The following is a 21,675-nucleotide window of genomic DNA, read 5'->3' on the forward strand; positions in this document are numbered from 1 at the left end:
AATTATATTAGCTTCCTCATTGATACAATAATATCTGCCTCTCATAAACCAAACAATGCAATTGTCAGATATGAAAGATAGACTAATTAATGATCTTCTAGTGGCTCGCACTACAATCTGTAGTAACTTAGTGTCCTTACAAATAACCTTGTAGTCCCTAAAATTTGTACTTCAAATCGGGTGGAGACGAGCTCTGCGCAATGCAGATGGGTTTGACTCTAGTCCAATGAATACTGGGCAGAAACATAACCTTGTGTCGAGTTTTACAATATAACTCAAGGAACTTCTATCCTGTTTCTTTGTAACCCCTAATGTTGCTAAAACATTTCAGCATCAGATCTATAATCTATTAATAGTAAAATCTAAAGTTAAATTCGCAACACAACAATAACAGTACATCATTCGATGGCTTGATAGCATTTTAAAATAATTCAATTTTGACCAGAGAGATTTTTAATTTGACTTACCTAAAAAGTCCTCCCTAGATCCCTCATTTTCGTTGGCTTTGATGTTCTGATCTTGCAAGGGGTGAGGGGGGTGGCCTATGGAACTCTTTGCACTAAGTGTGTTGGTGAAAAGTGAGGAAAGGCTGTACTGGAGCAATTTGGAGGAAGAGCAGGTGAGATTGGTGTGTTGGTTTCTCATGGACATTACTCGGAGCGTCTACTGCAATGAATTTGAGTATGAGCTACAAAAGGTAGAAAGAAGCAGTAAGTCTATTTTACATTGTAAGAATGTTGGATAGGCCTTGGAGTTGAATTGTGAAAAAAGATTAGTGAGAACAGTGTGGTGTGAAAAAAAGTTTCTAAAAACACCAAATAATACTAAATGTTTTGGTGAATAATTGTATTTTAGTGACAATGAATTCATTTAAGATTCAAGTGGGTCAATTTAATATTCCCAGAAAATAAAAGGTGATTAAGAATCCGCAGCATTATCATACTAGTTGTTTCTGAACTCTAATTACGATGTAGTTATGTTCAAAGTGGGAACAGCTGATTTGTTGAGAAAAGAACTTACATGGAGTTGTACTTGCTGGTGTATGGTTTGTACAACTAAGCATCGTTATTCCTGAGGCATGCAATGAAGTGAACTAGACTGGTTTGCATTACTCACTGGAGTGGATCAAGAGGCTCCGGAAAAAGCCAAGTGGTGATAATCGGTTGAATCAAGAAAATCCTCGCCATGTAGATCGATAAGAGAGGCTGGTTGCTGCAGTGAAGATCCAATCAAAAGTTCCATGAGGTGGGAGTGGGCATGTAAAGGACCGCAATACTTTTTTACCTGTCCGCCACTTGGGAAACTAACGTGCCTCAGTGCCTGCATGGACACGTCTCTCCTGCGAAGCGGCTGGTTTTTGCAATCAGAATTCCTCTCCATATATTGCCCAACCTGAAACCATGCTTTCAGAAGTCAAGCTCTAGTGTGTACTCCTATCTCTGTAAACATTGCAGTTGCATCAAGGAATACTTTCAATCTCGAAATTTGTGAATATCCAGGTGAGTGCACTGAACGACATCTTCGGTAGTTGCTTCATGTAAACCATGGAAATAGGTGTTACAATTTGCAGGAATTAGTAGAAATGCACTGATCACGCCATCGGTTCAATAAACGGGGTAAAGAAATCAGTCTCTGTGGGAGACAGTTAGAGATCTTTCCTTGACAATGTTAGATACATCCTTGTTGACATGATAGCAGTCGTCCTGCCATTTTTTGTAAATAAATCAGAGTCTTGGTCAAGAACATTACATAACATTTCCAGTGGTTGTGATTGCGGTTGAGTCAGTGTCTGATGATGTTGCAACATCATTACAACGATTTCCATTATTTTCCATGAAATATTTGTGTCGGATTAAGTTGGCTCGTCTGCAGGCTTGTTAGTTATGGTGCAATCTGAATCTACGAAATCGCTGTGTGAAACACTCGTTAAACGCCGATTCTGATTTATGAAACCTAATTCCAATCCGTTTTCACCTTCATTCGGTGCAGGAGAGTGCATTTCATTCATACTCAGAAAATGGCAGCCATGGCAACAGTGAACGGTACATCAATAATGCAGACTACCAACTTAGCAATCACACCCGTGGCTGCAAGCCATTTGGGCTCGCGCACCGTCCAGCTCGGAGTCACACGCGTACTCTACAACGCCACCCTTACCACCAGGTCTGCAAGGAGGCTCGTCGTGGTCGCCGCCGGAAACCCGGAACGAATTGACAACTTCGTCGACGGAGCCAGGAAAGACGCCAGCCAAAACGCGAAGAACTTCGGCAACCAGGTGGCGGACGCCTTCGGCAACGCCCAGGAGACCGCGAAGGACGTGGGTCGGGACATGGGCGCCAAGGCACAGGAAGCCGTCGACCAAGGCAGTAAGAAGGTCGACGAGGCAGGAGACAAGGCCAGGGATGTAGCCAAGGAAGTGAGGGGCTCCACCGAGGATACCTTGAATGCTGCCAAAGCAAACAACGGCCAATCTGTTGCGGTACATTCCATGGCCTCTACGTACCGCATTCTTCCAACCTCAAAAGCATAGATCACCCAAAACCTTAACTAATCCGATATTCTAATCTGTGAGTTACGTCGCTGCAGGACAAGGCGCAAAATGCTGCATCCAACGTGGGTGACAATTTGAAGCAGAACTTCGATTACGGAACTGGGGCCGTGCAGAACGCCGCCGATGACGCGAGCAAAAACGTGAAAGACGCCACTAACCGCAACCTCTAGATTTTTAGGGTTTGCGATGTCGATGTGTACAGGAAAAGTTCTGTACAACCGAATCTAAAAAGTATATTTGTTATTAAAAAAAAGGTATCATAATCAGGAGTTGTGTTCGAAGATTTGATTTCGTCTCAAACTTTTCAATGTAACTATTTACTTTTATAAAGTACCTTTTGCCTTGTATGATAATGCCGTCTTTCCTAGTGTTTGATAAGTTGCCTTTCTTGACAACATTGTCGTGCATAATATTACTTTGATAAAGAAGATTGAAGTAAAAGAAAATGGTTTTGAATGATAAGTTCATCTCCTCAGTATATTATTTGTATCTTGTTGGAGAATGAAAGTGATCAGCAAGTAAATGTAATCAATTTCAAACATAAGAAAAGTTTTACATTTATTTACATGTGCAAATAATAAAATCATTTTAAGATAATATAGAGTATTACAAAGAATGAAACAAATTACTGATGATGCAAAATGAAAAATTTATGATATCAATCTTCACCTTCACAAGTAATACAGCTATAATTTAACTATTATAAATATATATATATATATATATACACATTTAACTTAATTTTGATTATAAATAAATAAATATATATATATATATATATATATATATATATTCTATCTAAAGAGATGTTGTTCCATATAAGATTATTTTTTTAATTCTCTTATCTACATAAAAATACAACTTGAGACATTTACTTGTGTTTTATAAATTTTTATATTTGTACTAATGTATTTTATTTTATGAATTTTGCAAGAGTATTTCTAAACTATAAAAAAATTATTTAAAAAATATAACTAAGACATATCTATAGTTTTTATTCTTTATTTAAGTACTTATTGAAAAAATAATAGAAAATTACAAAAGAAAATTAAATTCCATTACCTAACATAATTTGTAGTAAAATTAAAAGTTATTTAGCAAATACCACAATTAAGACTAAAACATAAAAGGTATAACATGATAGAAGATTCTATTATAGATAAATGCTTTAAACCATGAAAAGTATTTCAATTAGACTACTTCTTTAAATAATAAAAAGAGTTGGACTTACAAATAAAATAACATCCTAGTAAATAAGAATAAGGTATGATACAAGAAGTGGCATGTAGTATAGAAATAAAACTTCAAGATTATATTTTAATAGTATGTATAAAAGATTAGTTTAAATCCAAAATAATCAATTTTAAAAATTAGAAAATCAATTGCCTATAATAATGAAGTCAAACAATCTTATCTTCAACCTTCCATAACAAAATAAGAAAATATATACTTATTATTACAAATGTGTAACAATGAAGTTAAAAGTGATAAATAGAGCTTATAAATCCAAAACATAACCAGGAAGGTATAGAACTAAGGCAAAGTTGTTTAATAGACGTTACTCTTTAATTTTTTTTTGGTTCTCAATTAAAATTTTAGTTGTCGTCAAAGACTTAAGACTACTTTTAAAAACAACCAAAATAATAGAGTTAAGAAGTAATTGCTATAAGAAGGGGAATAGGTAATTGATCTCAATAATTTGTTACTTCAAATTAAAAATTGTATACTATATATTTTTATGTTATTATTTACGATATTAAAATAATTTACAAATTATGTTAAAATTTGAACAATCTGGTAATATTTTAATACTACTAATGTACAATTTAATTAGAATAATTTCAAAAGAATTCTATGGCTGTTGATAAAAGGAAGAAGAATATAGTATCTTTGAGAATTGTTTTGATTAAAAAATACTAAATCTTGCACAAAAAGATATAATATCTATATTATTATTTTTCTTTTATTATTTATTTTATTAATACATTTTAATTTAATTTTTAATAATTTTTAAATTGACTATTACAAAATACTTATTAATAAGTATAGTATTTTTATTTTATTATATATATATTATAATTAATGATTTAAATAAGTAAAAAATTGAAAATAAAAAAATAATTTTTTTTATAGAAATAATTTTGTAATAAGTGATGATTGCACTACAGAAATAGAAAAAGAAAAAAAATGATACATCTTCTAATTGTTGTATAAATCCATTCTTCAAAAAATAAGTGATAAATAGTGTTTTTATTTTAATACCTTTGAGCATCTTAGATTACTTTTTTAAAAATTAAAAAATTAATTTTAGATACTTAGAGCAATTAAAAAGATAGAAACCAAGTATTGAAAAGACTTGGTAGTTTTTTAATATTTTTACTAGTACTCAAAAAAATAAATCTTGGAATATAGGATTGAAAGACAAACGGCATTATTAAATCATTATCAATAAAATAGTCATATAAAATCAAAAAAATAAAAATAAATAAATAAATCTTAGACCACCACAAAAGTATAAAGAATATCTAAATCATCTTCATAAAAACATAGTAAAAAGAAAATATATATATATATACTGCAGTAATTTTTAATTTTTTTGAGGAATAAAAGATAATAAAAATATTTTTCTAAGCAAAAGCCTAGAGCTAGATGTAAACTAGATCTAAAATTTTATTAAAGAAGACAATGGAGGTCTTAAACTTAAGGCTATACTTAACCCATTATTTAAAGATAATTAGACCAAATTCATGAGATGACAAGATCAATTATCAACCTTAAATATAAATATATATATATATATATATATATATATATTGAGAGAAGATAAAGGTTAATATAAATAAGATAACTACGAGAAATAATTTATTATAATTTTTAATAGAATAAAAAAAATTACCTAAAATTACAATATTTAGTCAAAAACTAACAAATCTCAGGTAATTTTTTTAAATAATTGATTTTCTTAAAAGCAATTGAAATTTCATATTATTATAAACTAAAATAATATAATTGAGTAATTTAAAATTATATTTTTTGAAAAATAAAAATATCTTAATTTTTATTTATTTATTTATTTATTTAAATTCTAAATCATGATTTATTCTTCAAAGACTATTTTCATCAAAAACCTCAATATCTAATAATTCAGTATATAAAATAAAATAAAGATTTAGATTATTCAAAGAACTTCAATATAAGTGTTTTAAAAAAAATTATTGATTAAGATTAGATTTTGAAGAAATTTTAATTTTGGCCAATAATTTTTGAAGATTAAGGTAGCATTACCTTTGATATTTCTAACTACTAGTTTTATATGTTTTGTCAAGATTTGAGCACTTCTTGAATCAAAGATTAAATAAGTATATACTAAATTAAGATAAAATAGATTATTTATATATTATTTAATAATATAAAATAAAAGTAGATAAAAAATGATTTCATATTTTATGATATTTCAAAAATAAAATAAGAAAAAGTTTGTATTTAAAAAGCATTCAAAATAAAAATTACTTAATGGATTGTAAATTTTACTAAGCAAAGATCTTTTAGTTGTCATCTATATTATTAAATGTAAGAGATGAAAAAATAAGAGATTTGAAGCAATAGACATTTATTACTTATACTTTTGAAATTACTACATGAACTTATTTTGGATTCTATAGAATTTACATAAAATCACTTATTTAGCTTTGATAAATATAATATCAAAATTTAAAGTGTCTTTTTTGAAAAAAAATTATTTCTTCTGTCATAAATACCTCATCAAAAGCTTTGAAAATGCCACTTGTGACAAATTGAAATATTAAAAAATCTATTTGTAAACTCTATAAAATAATCATTGAATCTTTGGAGCCTTGATCTCAAAGAATCATGTCTCATAAATCTCTTATTATGCTTTTGGAAGCCAGTTATTTGTTACAAACAATCATGAAAAGAACTTTCAACAACTTAGTGGTTATGACAAGTTATAGAATCATCATTAATATTTTTTACTCACAATAATACAACTCATCATGACTTGATAATTTTTTGATGTCTGAATGCATGACTTGAAAGGTTTTCCACAATTGCAATTATAGAGGTTAGTACAAAAACCACAAGTTAACCAAAACAACAAGAATAGTAAACTCTTTTGGTGTACTTACTAATTGCCTTTACAAGATGATTAGAACCAAACATCTTGGTAAGCACTTCATTTTTTTATTTTACCTTTTCATCAATGTCATGATTAATTTTTTTTATTATTATTATTTCTTAAATATTTTGTAGAAATTTTCTATAGAAGAACTAAACCATAAACACAAACCTTCATTCCACTCTATTGCTTATTCTATTTACTTGAGGTTGATTGAAAAAGAAAAAAAAAAAAGTTATCACCAAATTGTTTGATTTAGGCATGCATTCTAAAAACATCTAGACTTACCTACAATATAAGAATAATAGAGCAAAAGTTACATTTAAAAATAATAAATTTTGTACCAACAATAATTTTTAAGAGATTAGATAATAGAATTTGTATAGATTTATTTGTAGATAATTTTTATTTGGCATCTTTTTAAATCAAACTAAAAAAAGATTCAAATAGATATGTCTCATGTATCTTCTTTATCCATCTCAAATTTTTAGACCTCTTGCATACTTAGAATGTGGTGTTCTTTGTAAATGCTATGTATAAAACCATCAAGACTAAATTTTTTCTATTCTATATTGTCAAAATCATAATGTTGTATATATCCTTCTTTGTAGCCTTTGTCTTGATAAAAATTGAGAATAAATATTATTGCACTATTGCCATTATGTTCTTATAATTTTTTTTTTTCATACCAATTACACACCAATTGTTTTTGTCATAAACCAAAAACTTATATTAATATATGTCTTAGACAATCAATTTTTGGATATCAATATTTTGCTCTATATTTGGTACATTGAGATAAATGTGCTTACAAAATATAAAAGATATTTTACTTGGAGATCCAATAAAGATTTCAATAATTTTTTTAAGGATTAGAAAGTAATAAGTCTTAAATATTATCTTTTGCAATTCAACATAGAACACTAAAAAAAGTGATTGACTAAGATTTTTTCTACTCATTGATCAAATCATGTATGCAGACATCAAAAAAGAAGTCAATAAGAGTTAGGCTTCCCTATAATAAAAGTACCAAAAATTATCCAACATAACTACATGCCTTCAAAACACCTAGATTTTTCTGCACGAGAAAAGATTTATTTGTGCATGGACAAACTTGATTTGGCATTTTTGTGCACTAATATCACATAGAAAGAGAGCTCACATGAAAATTAAAGTTTACATAACAACCAAGAGAAACAATTTACTGAGTTTTTATAAATAGATTGGCTAATCTATCGAAAATATTCTTACCATATATCATTTAGAACTAAGAAAGCAACAAATAAAGATCTTAGACTTTGCGCAACAGACTCTATTTAAATAGATGTTAAAAAAATATATATATATATTTTTTTTTCTACCATGCACTTTGTAAAATCTATGTTCAAGCAAGTGAATACTTATTTTTACTTACAATGGCATAGTTGAAGTATATGTTTTAACTTTGATCTTTTAATGCAATTAGAGGTTATAAAAAAATACTTGAACAAATAAATATATAAAACCTTGTTGCAACACTTTTACAACCATAAAGAGCCTACTATAAAGCATAAGTTAAGAGATCTTATTACAAAATAGAGGTTAGAAATCATTGACTTTGCAAATCAATGGCATCTAATTCAAAAAGTTTTAATTCTTTTTAAGAAAATAAAAAAAAATTAATAAATCATTGTATGTTTTATTAGAGTAAGTGCACAACAACTTTATCAAGTTTCCAAATTATCAATAAGACTACAAGAGGCAAGGAAATTGGAAACAATGGGCTTTAATGACATTGGATTCTTGAAAAACATATTTTTTTGTTAATATGTGTGAGATATCTTCTTGTGATTTGTTGTTGTTATTTCTAGAAATTATTTATTTATTCATTTAAATATTATAATCATCAATCAAGTGCCAACTAACAAACATATGCTTGTTAAACATTGAATTAAGTGTTGCCAAGGTAAATGGTTTTAGAACATGAGTTAGATAGAAATAACTTGACTTTGTAGTAGGACCTAATTTAGAATTATGAAATAATATTTTATAAAGAAAAACGTAGAAACAAGCCATTATGGATAAATAGATTGTCATAATAATATTATATAATTTTTTGCCAAATTCTACATATTTATTTGTTGCCAAAGTAATAACTTTTGTGGCCATAGTTAGGACATTTCTACATTGTCAACTAATAAAGACCTAAATAAGATCTATGGCTAGCTCTAAATTTTTTATTTTATTTTTTGAAAAAAAATTCTTGAATTTTTTTGAAATTTTAATATTAAAAATATTGTGGCCACTTATGATTGATACTTGCATTTGAACAACTTAATATCAATAAAAAAAAAAAAATTACCTTTAACAACAAAGTGTGCCCACATGTTAAACTAGAATAAATTAATTAATATAGGATCATAGAATAAAACAAGATATGTTGCTTCTAGTTCTAACTACCCCATATAGTCTGACCACCTTATATAATCATGCCAATGTTGAAACATACAAGTGGCAAAACAAGGACACTAAACTCCAACACAATATTCCAATGCCAAAACTGCAGGCTCACCAGCTAAGTATTTATCTTATTGCAAACGATGTGAGCCCACAACCAGTGAGCAGACAAGACTGGTTACGAGCAGTTGCTGTTCATGGCAGGTTTCTGAGAGGTTGTGTGAGCACTTAGCTCCCAGACTGAGAAGGGTTCAAAACATGTGCAGCTGGGGTCTAGCTACATGGGGAACATGGCTGTGGTGTCTCAATCCACAAGCTCTTCAGCGGTTTTCTTCTGATCGTAGTTATGCTGAGGGCTCTTGAACCAGTTGCGAGCGCTGAGGAGCCAGTATGAGACAACTAGCAGGAAGAGACCGCCCACAGCAATGGGGGTGTAGTTCAGGAACTGGAGTGTCGAGGGGTATCGCACTGGCAAGCTGAAGAGGACGGTGATGGTGGCCACCCACAGCACCGCAACCCAGCCAACGGTGAGGCTCCACCAGCGGGGACCCAGGTTTATAGGCCCTGGGACGAATGTGCGGTGGGCGGCAGTGATGTGGATCAGTATTGGGAGAGCGTAGGAGATGTAGTTTCCGGTTGTGGCAATCGACGTCATGGCTTGGAAAGCCACCAGGTTCCCCAAAGACTGCCACAGCACAATTCATATGAATTCACACGGCTTTGAGATTTGATCACTATGGTATGCATCCTGTGGTTCCTTCCTTGTGCACTATGTTTCATGTTTTAGGTTGAAGGTTCGACATAAGAATGGGTTAACACTTCGGGAACTGCAGTGGTTGTTCTTGAAATTCTTAATCTGAGCTTGGCTCGTCCGGGATTTGTTTTTAGGACATTGCAGATGGAGTATGAAAGGGTGGGTATGACAATTAGGGGAGGAAAGATGACACACCGGAAGCATCATTACGAATGCAACTGGTGCAGAGAGCCAGACTGCATTTACTGGAACCTCGTGACGATTCACCTTTTGCCATGTTTTGGAGAGAGGCAGCGCTCCATCCCTTGAGAAATCATATGCCATCCTGGATCCGTGGATGGAAAGGAGAAAATAGTTACCAAGATATTATCAGACAGTTACAAGAATTTTCAGCAATATACATATAACGGAAATTATTAAATACTATTACATTTTCAAGTGTGGCAGATTGGGGGGAGGTTAAGATCATTTTATTCTTGCATGTTTGTTCAGTGTGTGAGGAGTAATCTAACCTTGAGTTGCTGGTGATGCTGCTCATGCAACACATGTACATAGCTACAGCTATGATGCTAAGGCAGAGCACCCCTCCGGTACCAATCCCATACCGGTCCATGAACAACTAGCATGTTGGAATCCATCATCACGAAGGTGATTCCCATAATGAACGCGTACCCAACAACGAGCGTGGCCACGACAGAGCTCAGGATCCCTAGCGCCCCATCACGGTCGGAGGCTTTTGTTTCTTCAGCCTCTAGGTCAGTGAACAAACCAGTCAGGATCTTACAATTAATTTCGGTTTAATTGGGACATCATCCTGTATTTGATGTATGATCTACGTGTTGAGTAGGATGCATAACTGATAATAGAAAATGAGAGACGGAGGTTTTACCATATGTGCAGATGCATCATACCCGCAAATAACATACTGATTAATGATGAGACCCAGTAGGAAAATGTAAGGTCGACTAGGAAGCTTCAGATCTGTCGGTACATAGAATGATGTAAAAACGAAAGAGATCGACTGTCGCTTCGTGGCAACCGAGGGGAGAATAATGATCAAGAGAAATGTTCCTGTAATGCATTTTCCAAGTAATGAACTTCACAAATTAGTGAATCGATGGAGTAAAAGCAGGACAAGGAATCAAAGCTGCGCGAACATCGCCCCTAAACTTTAGGTTGGTCCCAAAATTCTACTGGGTACAACATTTGGGACCAACGCAGGCTTCAAGACAAACAGATCCCTGCAGTAAGGCTGTTTATGTCCAAACCCACGTCAAGTGTTGAGCTCAAATGTTACCAATTAATTGCCAAGCAGCAGAAAATGGACTCAGGTAGTCGAGGTATTGGATAGGCATGCAGTTGAGCAAGCCGGTTGAGAACAAGATGACGCCGTTGATGCCCACCACCTCATACTTATTCATGAGATAGCCCCCGCCGTTTGCTCCGCCTGTCGCAAGCAAAGCCATCACACTCAGGAGTTCGAAGAGGGCGAAGCTGACGCTGCATGTACCCGCCCACTGGCCAGCAACGTTGAACCTGCCATCAAAGTCGAGTGTAGAACCGAGTAATTTTTCAAGCTTACTTGAATCTTGGAATTTGCGGTTTTACGGATCTTTTTCTAAGAAATAGTATCATACTGAAATACTAGACTTAATCCTCTTACTACTGCATTTGAAAAGTGGGGGTTTATTTACCAGCCTGTAATCCATGAGGCGAAGGGTTTCCACTCTGGGCTTGCCAGTTGGGCGCTCCAGAAATACAGCCCACCGGATGTCGGAAACGCAGAGCATATCTGTTTCAATAGTTGCTGGGATCAAAATTGTATCACTTAAGTATTTAAGAACATTGATCAAGTGGTTTCAGCTTGATCATGTATGAAGTACCTCAGCCATGGCAAAGGCCACATGCAAGTTGAAAAATCCACAGATGAACCAGCCCCAGGTGAAAGTGATTGTTCCGCCATAAGTTAAACCCGTGTTGATAAGCACTGTGACGCCCAACAGGAGGGATAAAACGAGAAACCTAGCGCGAAGTTGGAGATGCCTCTACAAACACAAGCACCCCAAGTAAAACTGCTCGGATGTTTGGAAACTTGGTTTGCGAGAAACGTCGAAGTTGGACGACTTGAACAAAATGAGGCTGTAAGGTTTGTAGGAAATTGGCATACGAGAGACTGCGTCTGAGCTCCTGCTTGTACCCAAGTTCATGTAACCTCTTCTCCCCAGAGTCCATATCTGCGGCCTCTACAATTGTATTGCTGGAAATGTGGTACTTCAACTTATCCTTTTTGCAGCCACTTAAAGCTGGTGTTGGTGTCTAGAGAAAGGACACTCTATCCGAAGCCGTGAATAAGTTAAATTCCTCAGGGAGGTGTTTGTGTCATAAAATTAACAAAGAATAAAACGCCCAAAGGTGGAGGGAAAGAATTGTAGTCGACAACAAAAGCCTTTGTGCTACAGCTTCCAGGAGGCATTCCTCTTCTATGCGTACTTTTCATCACGATGCACCAAAAGATGCGCTACATAGAGAATAAAAATTAGTGCCTTAAATGACAGGAATATTAGTACAATATTGAGAACAAATATCCTGAACATGTCACAACGAAGCCGTAGTGATTTTATAAGAGATCAATAACAGAGGTGGTACTACTTTTGTCGGGTTAAAAACTGTGGTTATTCCTGACGTGCACACTATTTAGGTCCCTTACGATCGTGGAGTTTGTTTTAACATCGTCTTGTAGCTTTTGAAATTGATGTTGGTAGTAAATTCGAGCTTCATAGCAAGAATATTGCGCTGCACATATACTTTCTCCTACGAAGCTTTTGTAGATTGTAATTTGTTTCAATCGTTTCATGAGTGGGCAACTCTCGATTTGGATAAAGAGATGAAAATACCTACTTCTAAAAGACAAATTTCGGACACATTCTGGATGCACCAACGGCAATATTGTTCGAGATTCATACCAAATGTGCATTAGGAGATAATTTAAGATCTAATTGTCAATAAGACTTACCTATAAAGAATATAAGAAAGACATACTGACAGTAGTTTCTGAGTTTAAAAGTAAATTTGACGCACACAAATATATGTATATATATATATATATATATATATATATATTTTTCCTTTTTTGCAATTACTGCAACTCATGGAAATTGTACCAGTCTTCCAGACATTGGTTTCATATCCCTATCATACTCTTTTCCTACAACAAAATAACCTTTCCTAAAAGTGTGACAAATTTCTGCACATCATGATACTACTGACAATGGCATCAAACCGTTCATGAGTTTTAGTCTTAATGAAGGATAACTGAAAATGAATCATGGAACAATATACATGAATGTGAACATAATAGTCACAATACTTCATCAAATGCATAGGGCTCCCATATCAGGCGAAGCACGTACCATCTCTTCGTTGCTTGTGTGATGATAACCCATGGTAATTTTCTGTTTTTGTCTCCTGAGTCTGTTGGCAATACTCTCCTCAGCCCTTCACAAATTTACACAACCAAAACCTTAAGACGACTACCCAAGGTTGAAAAAAGACACCTTGTTCATCTACTATATGTATGCGCCATCCCACTAGTAATATTGAATATTGAACAAAAGTTCGAAAATTAAACCTGGACATGTAAGCTAAAGTCATTCGGGTTCTTGAGGTGCCACAGCAAGCTTTGTACTTCCTCCGTGAACCACAAGGACATGGTTTGTTCCTGCCCACACTCTGCTATTACATAATGCCCAGATAACAATCAGCTTACGCCGTCATGAAAAATGAATAAAGGACTAAAGGTACATGAAGAATTGTTAGTTGCGTAAGATGAGCTGTGCTAAAGAAAAACACCTTGGAAGATGCAGAGGAATCATTAAAAATGCCAGTTCCTCCTTCGCTCTCATTAATGGTGGAAGAAACCAACGATCTTGCCGAATCATCTTCACCTGATATCGATGTTCCGTAGAAACTGCTTTGATCACCTGTACGGGTTATCAACAGAGGTCAGGCACCATCCTACATGGTTAATTGTGCACAGATGAATCCATCTCTAATAAACAGTTCTGTGGTTTTCACTGCAGCCACGAGGACCTTTTCCAGAAGTTGCAGCCACAAGTTAAGCCATGAACCACAACTAGATAAGTCATCACTGAGAGAACGTACTAGTCGCTGCTGGGGACCCAGAATCACTCTCATATGAGCAACTAGAGCTGGCATCTCCACTCATTTCTGCAATTAAGTATTCTGTAGCTGCATCTGCATCACCACGCACGTCACGCAAAACCTGCACAAACATTATTTACTCAAAGAAATAGCCTTAGAAAAAAAATATCTGTATGGAGGGAAAAGGAATCGTTAGGACTGTAAAAAGAACGCAGCATATACACTGAAAATAAGCATACACCACGTTGACTAGTTGTATTATATCCCCCCTCTTAGATCTGCAAGTAAAAGTAATTATTGGTGAATATTGTTTTCATTACCTCTCGAACTCGAGTCTCACTTGTGCAGCCACTTCTTTCCATTACACTCTTCATCGTTGCTGCTTCAATACCCTTATCTCTTGAAAAACTCCTCGTCTTGATTGGCGGTGGTTGAGTGGCAGGCGTAGCATCACCCTTCACACAAAAAAAGAGACATTAATATTAAGTATACTAGTAACTAGGACAAATACTCCAGACAGAAACATGTCAAGAACTCATCGTCGGCACAATGTTTTCCTTTTCTGAAAGATGTGACGATTCCTTAGGCTTGTCGAGTCAACATAAGCTTTAGAATATACAACTATTAACAACCTCAAGGATTTTCAATTTAGAGAACACAGGAAGCATTTGCTTTACTTATTACCTCAATTATGAAGGGTAGAGCTGGACAAATACCAGGATCATCCTGTCTCCGTATACTATTGTAGTGTTCACCATCGTGATATGATCTGTCCCCAGATTACTACAACGTTGAGGAAATTACACGAATCCAGCAGAAATCTCTTCACTTGTAAACTAGATAAAATGCGGAGTATACATGTACGAGATGATTTTCTACGCACACCTGATATAAAAATGCTGCAAGTTTGTTAATCCCCCAAACCAAATAATTATCCACATGAGATAGATTAGAAACCTACAGGTGAATGGTCTTCGTATCTGCAGTATTGAAATTACGAATATGCCACCTTGGTGTCTTCAACTGCGAGCACAATTTCCCAACTATAAGTACTTCCAAACCAGGCACTACTGTATGGTCTACTACAAAATGTAGCGCACACGGATTCTGGAGTTATCAATAATCCAGAAATATGGAAACCCTTCGACTGAAGATGATAAGAAACCAGCTGCTAAGTAACTAAATGACCAGATATCAACAATCTATGTGTCTCAAGGACTCACTTCCTCTAAATCCCAACTACTCATACTCTTAATGATATACCTGATGAATGCAGATATTTGTCCGGGTAACAAGTGATGTGGCTTGTATCTCCATGTGGCCTGCCCACACACAATTCTCTCGCATCGTCTTCAGATAGTTATCAAAGGGTATTCCATCCTCCAAAAATGGTTCAAAATCTTCTCGATGCTCCTATAAGCGAAAAGAAAGTGATGTACTAAATCAGATTGGTACGACTCCAACCAGTCAAGCTGTCCATATACAAGTAACACTCTACGTAAAACTTATATCTTATCATTAGGATGTACTTGTTGTACTACCTGAATGGAACATACAATTGACGTATCACTTGTATATGTGATTGGTGAAATGTGTAGAATAGCAGAGCAAATTACGAGATTGAAATGCACGCTAACCATGATTTTTAAGAACTTTTGTACCAATAATTGAATAATTTTCGCACCTGTAAGTAGTCTACAGCCTTTTGCCGGTAAGCAGAGTGTTGCTCTTCAGCCCCCTCTAGTTGGTCCGCAACAGCCCTGCCAAAGACATACTCGGTATCATCAGCCTGTTGACTTCCTGATCAATTCTCCGGTCATGGATGACACCACTCAGTAATATATCCTCCATAACCTTGATTAGTCATGTTCCAACTCGCCCAAGATACACATAGAAACTTGAACATGAATGAATACATAAATTGATTGCGCTCACTGCACATGTATGAACCTGAAAAAACAGTTGCCATCAGCTGTAACTGGAACGACTTTAAGACCCAACAAGCTCAATTGTTCATTTAGGCTTGCAATCTCCAGCACCTTATCCTGCACAATGCCATCTAATCAATAAATGCCAATGCAACTTTCCCAGTCTCTCATCTGATAACAACTCAAGTCAATCAACACATCATAAAATTGCGAACCCTGAATCAGTCACAGCAACCACCTGTTTGATCCAGATAACCCGTTACCTGATCGTGTAGAATTGAACCAAACCTATCAACCAGAAAAACCATAACAGACTTTGAATAACAAGGAGCGTTTTGCAGCTTACGGTAACCCCAACCAAACCAGCTGAATACGAATGTTGCTAAGGCTTTAGCAAGGATAGCTTCAAGCAATATTGTTCCATGTACTTACAAACACCAACAGGCTACTCCATACAAGGTACATGAAATCAAGACAAATTTCACTACAGAGAAGATACGAAGAGGAGTTGAAGCAACACCTTATGTCGACGGCCTGATACTCTCATCCGCAGGCCTGTCCGTTTCTGGCCCATGTCACAGAGAAGTAAATGACTTCTGATATTAAGAACAATTCTTCCCGTTAACCCTTTGAATAACAAAATCTGCGATGCCGCTATCCAATCCCGAGCTAAAGACTTTCACAGCATCAGACTACACGGGTTGCCCAACGAAGTTCCCCTAATTCCTTCCAACTCCACAGTGAGAATCAAGTCACACGAACTTGATCCCTCGCCACCGCAATCACAGACCAAACCATCCACCGTCTCCGCAGCCTCTCTCTCTCCCCGCCAAACAAACTGGAAAGAGTTAACCCTGAACAATCAACAAGTAGAAGAACCACGAATTGGATTTTGCGCACGGACCCAATTTCACTGAAACACGAGAAAGCAATCTCTCCACCCCGGTTGCAACACTTGAGCTCCCTTCTCGCACGGTATCCAACAAAGTCGCAGCAGAGCTGCATCAATGAAACATATAAGCGAAACCAGCCATTTCCTAGACTGCCACGACATTAAACCAATTGGAAAAAAACGGTCCTAAATAGTGAAGCGCAGGATTTTTGTCATAGGCAAGTGTCGGCTACCTGTCACGTAAGGAATTTACCGGCACTTGTCCTGTGGACCGTCTCTTCCGCTGTCCACAAGAAGAATGGGAATTGCGAGATGGATGAAGACAGATGGAGCAATGGATGGCGGTGGATTGTGTCCGAGTGCAGATCCATAGACAGACAAGATCATGGAGCAATCAATCAGTTGGCCTTGGATCATCTCCCCTCGTCTCGTCCATCTCCACTTCGGTGCCCACACGGAGCCTGCACGCGACGAGGATGGCGCCGCACCCACCACACCACACCACCTCGTAGCCCACTTCCTCTTCCAAACTAACATGCCGCCGTATTACAACTTCAAGTGTTTCTTAAAGACTTTTCTTATCTTTACAATATTATTCAGTCTATACTTCCTTGTCTCGATACAAAACTTAAGATTCGATTGAGGTGTAGAATATTTGTACACTAATTTGTGATTTTTATTTTTTATTTTTTTATTTATTTGAAGTAGGACATGGATAAATCTCAATTTTTTATGTACCCTTTGTTTTTTTAAAAAATATTTTCTTTTGTCGTTTATTAAATGATGTTTAATTTTCTAATACCATCTTTGTATAGATGTCTATTGTAACTAAAAGATCTGTTGTAGCTTTTCTTATATTAATTTCTCAAAAAAAAAAAAAAAAAAAAAACAAGAAAAGTGAATTTAAGTTTAAATAAAGGTAACATGGATAAATCTCAACTTCTTTGAATCATTTGCGATGAAAATATAGGTTGATGACCACTAATTCTTTTCTAGCAAAATAAAATCTTTTGACAATGCAGTTGATAATGTATCTCTTATGATTAAAGTTTTTCCAAATTCGGCTAAAATCTATATAAAAATAATAGATATTTATTTTATTTTGTTTGGAAGCTGTTTTAATGCAATTCAAATAGGAAAATAATTAACTCCAATATTCTTTATAGTATTTAATATTTATAGTTCCTTAAATTTAAAATTAGAATTTTATAATTCAAAAATATTTATGTCTACAATTCAGTTATATAAAATAAATCAATATTTTTCTCTTTATCTCTAACTTTTCAACTATATAAATAACAAATGTGAAGAATAAGATTTTTAATACCATTTGGTAGAGTTTTTGGATCTTTCATTTTTCACATTCAAGGAAATAATACATTAGAAAAGATGGTTTTAAAAAAATAAAAAATAAAAAATAAAATAAAAAAACTTCAAAACCAATATAAAAACAACCACCTAATTTTTCAAGAACTTTATTCTTGCTTTTATACCATCACGACCAATTTCATTTGCATGAAATAATCTGGTGTTGAAAACTTACCTAGCTTCATCTAAAATTCTATAGAAGATTCCCACTATGTATCAATTTAATTTGATTCATTCTATTTAGCTTAGTGTGTGCATCCAAAGATTTTAAAAATATTTAATTGTCTTTTTTGTCATCAATCACTTAAAAACGATATTTATTATTATTATTTAATACTATTATATTTCACTAAAGAAAACATGCTTGTAAAACCTAACAGTGAATATTTGTATATTATAAAAAATTCTTTAAACAAAAAAAAACTTGAATTTTTTATTCAAATCTAATTTTTACTTGTTAAAATTTTTATTACCAAGATATATAATTATAGAGTCAATCTGTGTTTTTTAAATAAAATTTTCTTAACCTCAAATCAAAAAATTATATTTTAATTATTTCAGTTTTAAATTTTAATAAAATATATTTTCAAATACATTAAATATTTTTTATCAGAATAAGAACAATAAAAAATTTATATATTTAAATTTAAAAATACAAGAATTATGAAAAAAAAATCTCTTTAATTTTTTTAAAAAATATCAACAAATAAAAGAGAAGCCGACTTAAAATTTTATTTGTGATGATTTTTTAATGTGAAATAAATATTTCACTAGAAGAAGAAGTATCAAAAAAAATCTTATTATTATTTATACTTGATATTTAGTAGATAATTTTTTTCAAGAGACGTAAGAATTCTAATTTATTATTATGTTTTACTTCTTTGAATGTTATACCTTAAGTGATCAAATTTTTTTTCTTTAAATTTTAAAATAGCCCAACCACAATGTTGTGATATCTATATACAAATCCACCATAATTATATTTACCTCTTTATGAAGTAACTATTAAAACTTTCCTCATGACTTATCTATTGATCCAATAACTCTCAAAAAATTCCTATTGTTGCAAGGGTGTATCAAAATATGTGCATTGTGAAATATCCAATGGATCTGGAGACTTCATTTCCACCCAAGTTTTCTCTTTTTTTGCCACCTTCAGTTGTTTAAACTAAGGAGTGTAGTTTCCATCTAAAATATTCAATGAGATGAGAGAGGTATGAGAGATTGTCTTATGCCAATTGTTGACCTAGCACTTACATTACACACAGATGAAGAATCAACCCAAGTTTGTACTTCAGCCATAAACCTGTTGATTGACTTCTGCTTCAACATTTTTGTTATTTCTTCAATTGAAATGAACAGAGCCTTGGAGACTTGTAGTCACATGTACATGAATTATCAGCATTGTGCTGATGGATCTGGTTTGGGGTGCAGACTTCCAGCACCACTGAATGGAAAGTGGATTGTAGTTACATTATTAATGCAAATAAATGCTATGTGGCTCTGTATAGCACTATACAGATTGTTTATTTTGTATGAATGTGCATATTCTTGTTCAAGGTCTGTGAAACTGTAACAGCTTCTTTGATGAACATGAGCAAACTTTTAATCCTAAGCTACTGATGACTGCAATGCTTTCTTTGATACCAAAGCAACTGGCCCCTTCAGGGTGACCTCGCTTATTATCCTAACATCAGTCCCTCGTAGTGGTATTCTTGCTAATGCAATTTCATTCGCTCCCAGTTATCACACCCATTTTTTAAAGCTCCTTTGAAAGGTTCAAATCGGTGAGTTCAAGGCCACTACAATTCCAACTTCTGGCATCAATTAATAAGATATTTTTGGTATCTATTTCCACGATAGCATACGGATAGCTTTCGGTAGCTGCAAGTTCAGCACTTAGAACATCTGGAGAAGTTAATGTTTGATGGGTTCAATTCCTTTGGAGACCACCATAGACTACATACACACATGCTAACTGGACAATTACTGATGAAGTTGGATCATTTCTGTATGACAGAAACTGTCTTAAAACAACTATCCTCTCCTTGTAAAAATTTAAAATAAAATTAACAAGGCTCAGATTCGACTCGTAAACGGTGTTGTGATGTCATGAGTTGTGCTGCATACTTTCACCTACAACACATCCCAAATGTGGGTATCCTTGGACGTTACAATGCTACTGCGAACTAGGGAACTTGTCACAGCATCAAATCGGGTACAAAACTCTCACAAGGGCTTTTCCAAGCTAATTTCAGTAGTACAAATGTCATACCTACTTCAGCACCTTAAGTGGAATCTTACGATGTGTTCTTACGCTTACCAATAGCCCAAACTACTGATGCAGAGAAAGGGACAACAAAGTACGCAGCTGTTCGCAGTTGTGCTTCGGTCTCGGGTGAAAGGGCTCCTATACGCGACCAATCTCCACTATACCTGAAACGAATATTTCATAACATAAATTTCCACCTCATTTTTGCAGTACTTCACGCTGCAGTTTAATAAGTCATGTCATATTTGAAGAGGTTTTTTTTCCTAAAAAAATAGCGTATGTTTGGATGAGATAGCAGTAGCTTACCCAGCGTCAACAAATCCAAAAGCAACGACAACAAGAGCAGCCTGAATCCAAAACTCAATCGCTGCATAGAACGGCTTCTCGCCACCTCCTTGCAGCCTGTCTTCATCTCTCTCTTGAGCCGTTGCAATCACTCTTCGTTTTCGCGAAAAAACTGGCATCCCTTGGCTAGTAAACCCTAGTTCACGTCCAAATGCAACCCTGTTCTTGAACAATACCGACACCAGCTCTCCATCGCTGCTGCAAAATCTTGCTATGCCACTGCTGGGTCCGCTCGACAGTCCACGACTTCGCGATAACATATTAAGAGTGAGAAACTATGCGTGCATTCGCGAGCCTACAGATGAATCATAAAAGTAAATCATTGGAAGAATAAATGTACCTATCATGTATTCGCGTTGCACCGCGAGTCAACGGCCGTGCGGGAATCAAAACGCATATCGCCATGCCCAAAACACTGTCTCACACGGCCCCTAAGCTCTCACAGCTTCGCCACGAGTTGTACTTGATACCATTTACAAACTCCTGACTCTGCAACAACCCGGAGCTACACACAATCAGGCCCACGTTTATCAATCGACGACTTCACTTGTCTTATTGCCTATAACTTTTCAGGTACTCAAATCCAACAATCACAGAAAAACACAAACCACGAATCCATGCGGTTGAAAACACCCACAAATCTCAACAACACCCTCAAAAACTCACCACTGGCTTCAAGAGCGTAGAATCTCCGCCTGGAATGGCAAACTTCTACGATACTCGCTCGAATTCAGCCAAATTCTCTGCCCTCGCGAGCCGAGGGAAAGGATTAGTCTGCAAGGTGGAGCAGTAAGAGCAGTTCGAATGCAAATTGCGGTCGCGGCATCGATCGA

At 34.7% G+C, this 21,675-nt stretch overlaps 2 protein-coding genes and 1 pseudogene across 6 annotated transcripts; 1 reads left to right on the forward strand and 2 right to left on the reverse strand.

Annotated features, from left to right (window-relative positions):
• Positions 1-1,362: 1,362 nt before the first annotated feature.
• LOC112294319 (uncharacterized) lies at positions 1,363-2,904 on the forward strand. The gene is made up of 3 exons (XM_024544616.2): positions 1,363-1,499; positions 1,990-2,479; positions 2,587-2,904. Exons 2-3 carry the CDS (start codon positions 2,018-2,020, stop codon positions 2,719-2,721), a joined length of 597 nt encoding a protein of 198 aa, XP_024400384.1. The 5' UTR covers positions 1,363-1,499; positions 1,990-2,017; the 3' UTR covers positions 2,722-2,904.
• A 6,149-nt stretch (positions 2,905-9,053) lies between these two features.
• Positions 9,054-17,008, reverse strand: LOC112294894 (amino-acid permease BAT1 homolog; annotated as a pseudogene). The gene is made up of 17 exons (XR_016497876.1): positions 16,486-17,008; positions 15,988-16,082; positions 15,722-15,797; positions 15,301-15,450; positions 14,999-15,060; positions 14,722-14,806; positions 14,358-14,492; positions 14,038-14,158; positions 13,726-13,856; positions 13,505-13,608; positions 13,287-13,371; positions 11,571-11,668; positions 11,174-11,412; positions 10,766-10,947; positions 10,389-10,625; positions 10,072-10,201; positions 9,054-9,807 (listed from the first exon to the last, which is right to left on the reverse strand). The product of XR_016497876.1 is annotated as an amino-acid permease BAT1 homolog (transcript).
• A 3,203-nt stretch (positions 17,009-20,211) lies between these two features.
• LOC112294090 (uncharacterized) lies at positions 20,212-21,675 on the reverse strand. Of its 4 annotated transcripts, none has more exons than XM_090243629.1 (4): positions 21,509-21,675; positions 21,183-21,331; positions 20,804-21,061; positions 20,212-20,661 (listed from the first exon to the last, which is right to left on the reverse strand). In XM_090243629.1, exons 2-4 carry the CDS (start codon positions 21,245-21,247, stop codon positions 20,526-20,528), a joined length of 459 nt encoding a protein of 152 aa, XP_090099755.1. In that variant the 5' UTR covers positions 21,248-21,331; positions 21,509-21,675; the 3' UTR covers positions 20,212-20,525. The 4 variants fall into 4 exon arrangements, with proteins under 4 accessions (XP_090099755.1, XP_024400009.1, XP_024400010.1 ...); XM_024544241.3 differs by having other exon boundaries at positions 20,804-21,088; XM_024544242.3 differs by having other exon boundaries at positions 21,183-21,347.

Source organism: Physcomitrium patens, chromosome 17 (genome assembly GCF_059467195.1).
Source record: "Physcomitrium patens ecotype Gransden chromosome 17, ASM5946719v1, whole genome shotgun sequence".
Classification (NCBI taxonomy): Eukaryota; Viridiplantae; Streptophyta; class Bryopsida; order Funariales; family Funariaceae; genus Physcomitrium; species Physcomitrium patens.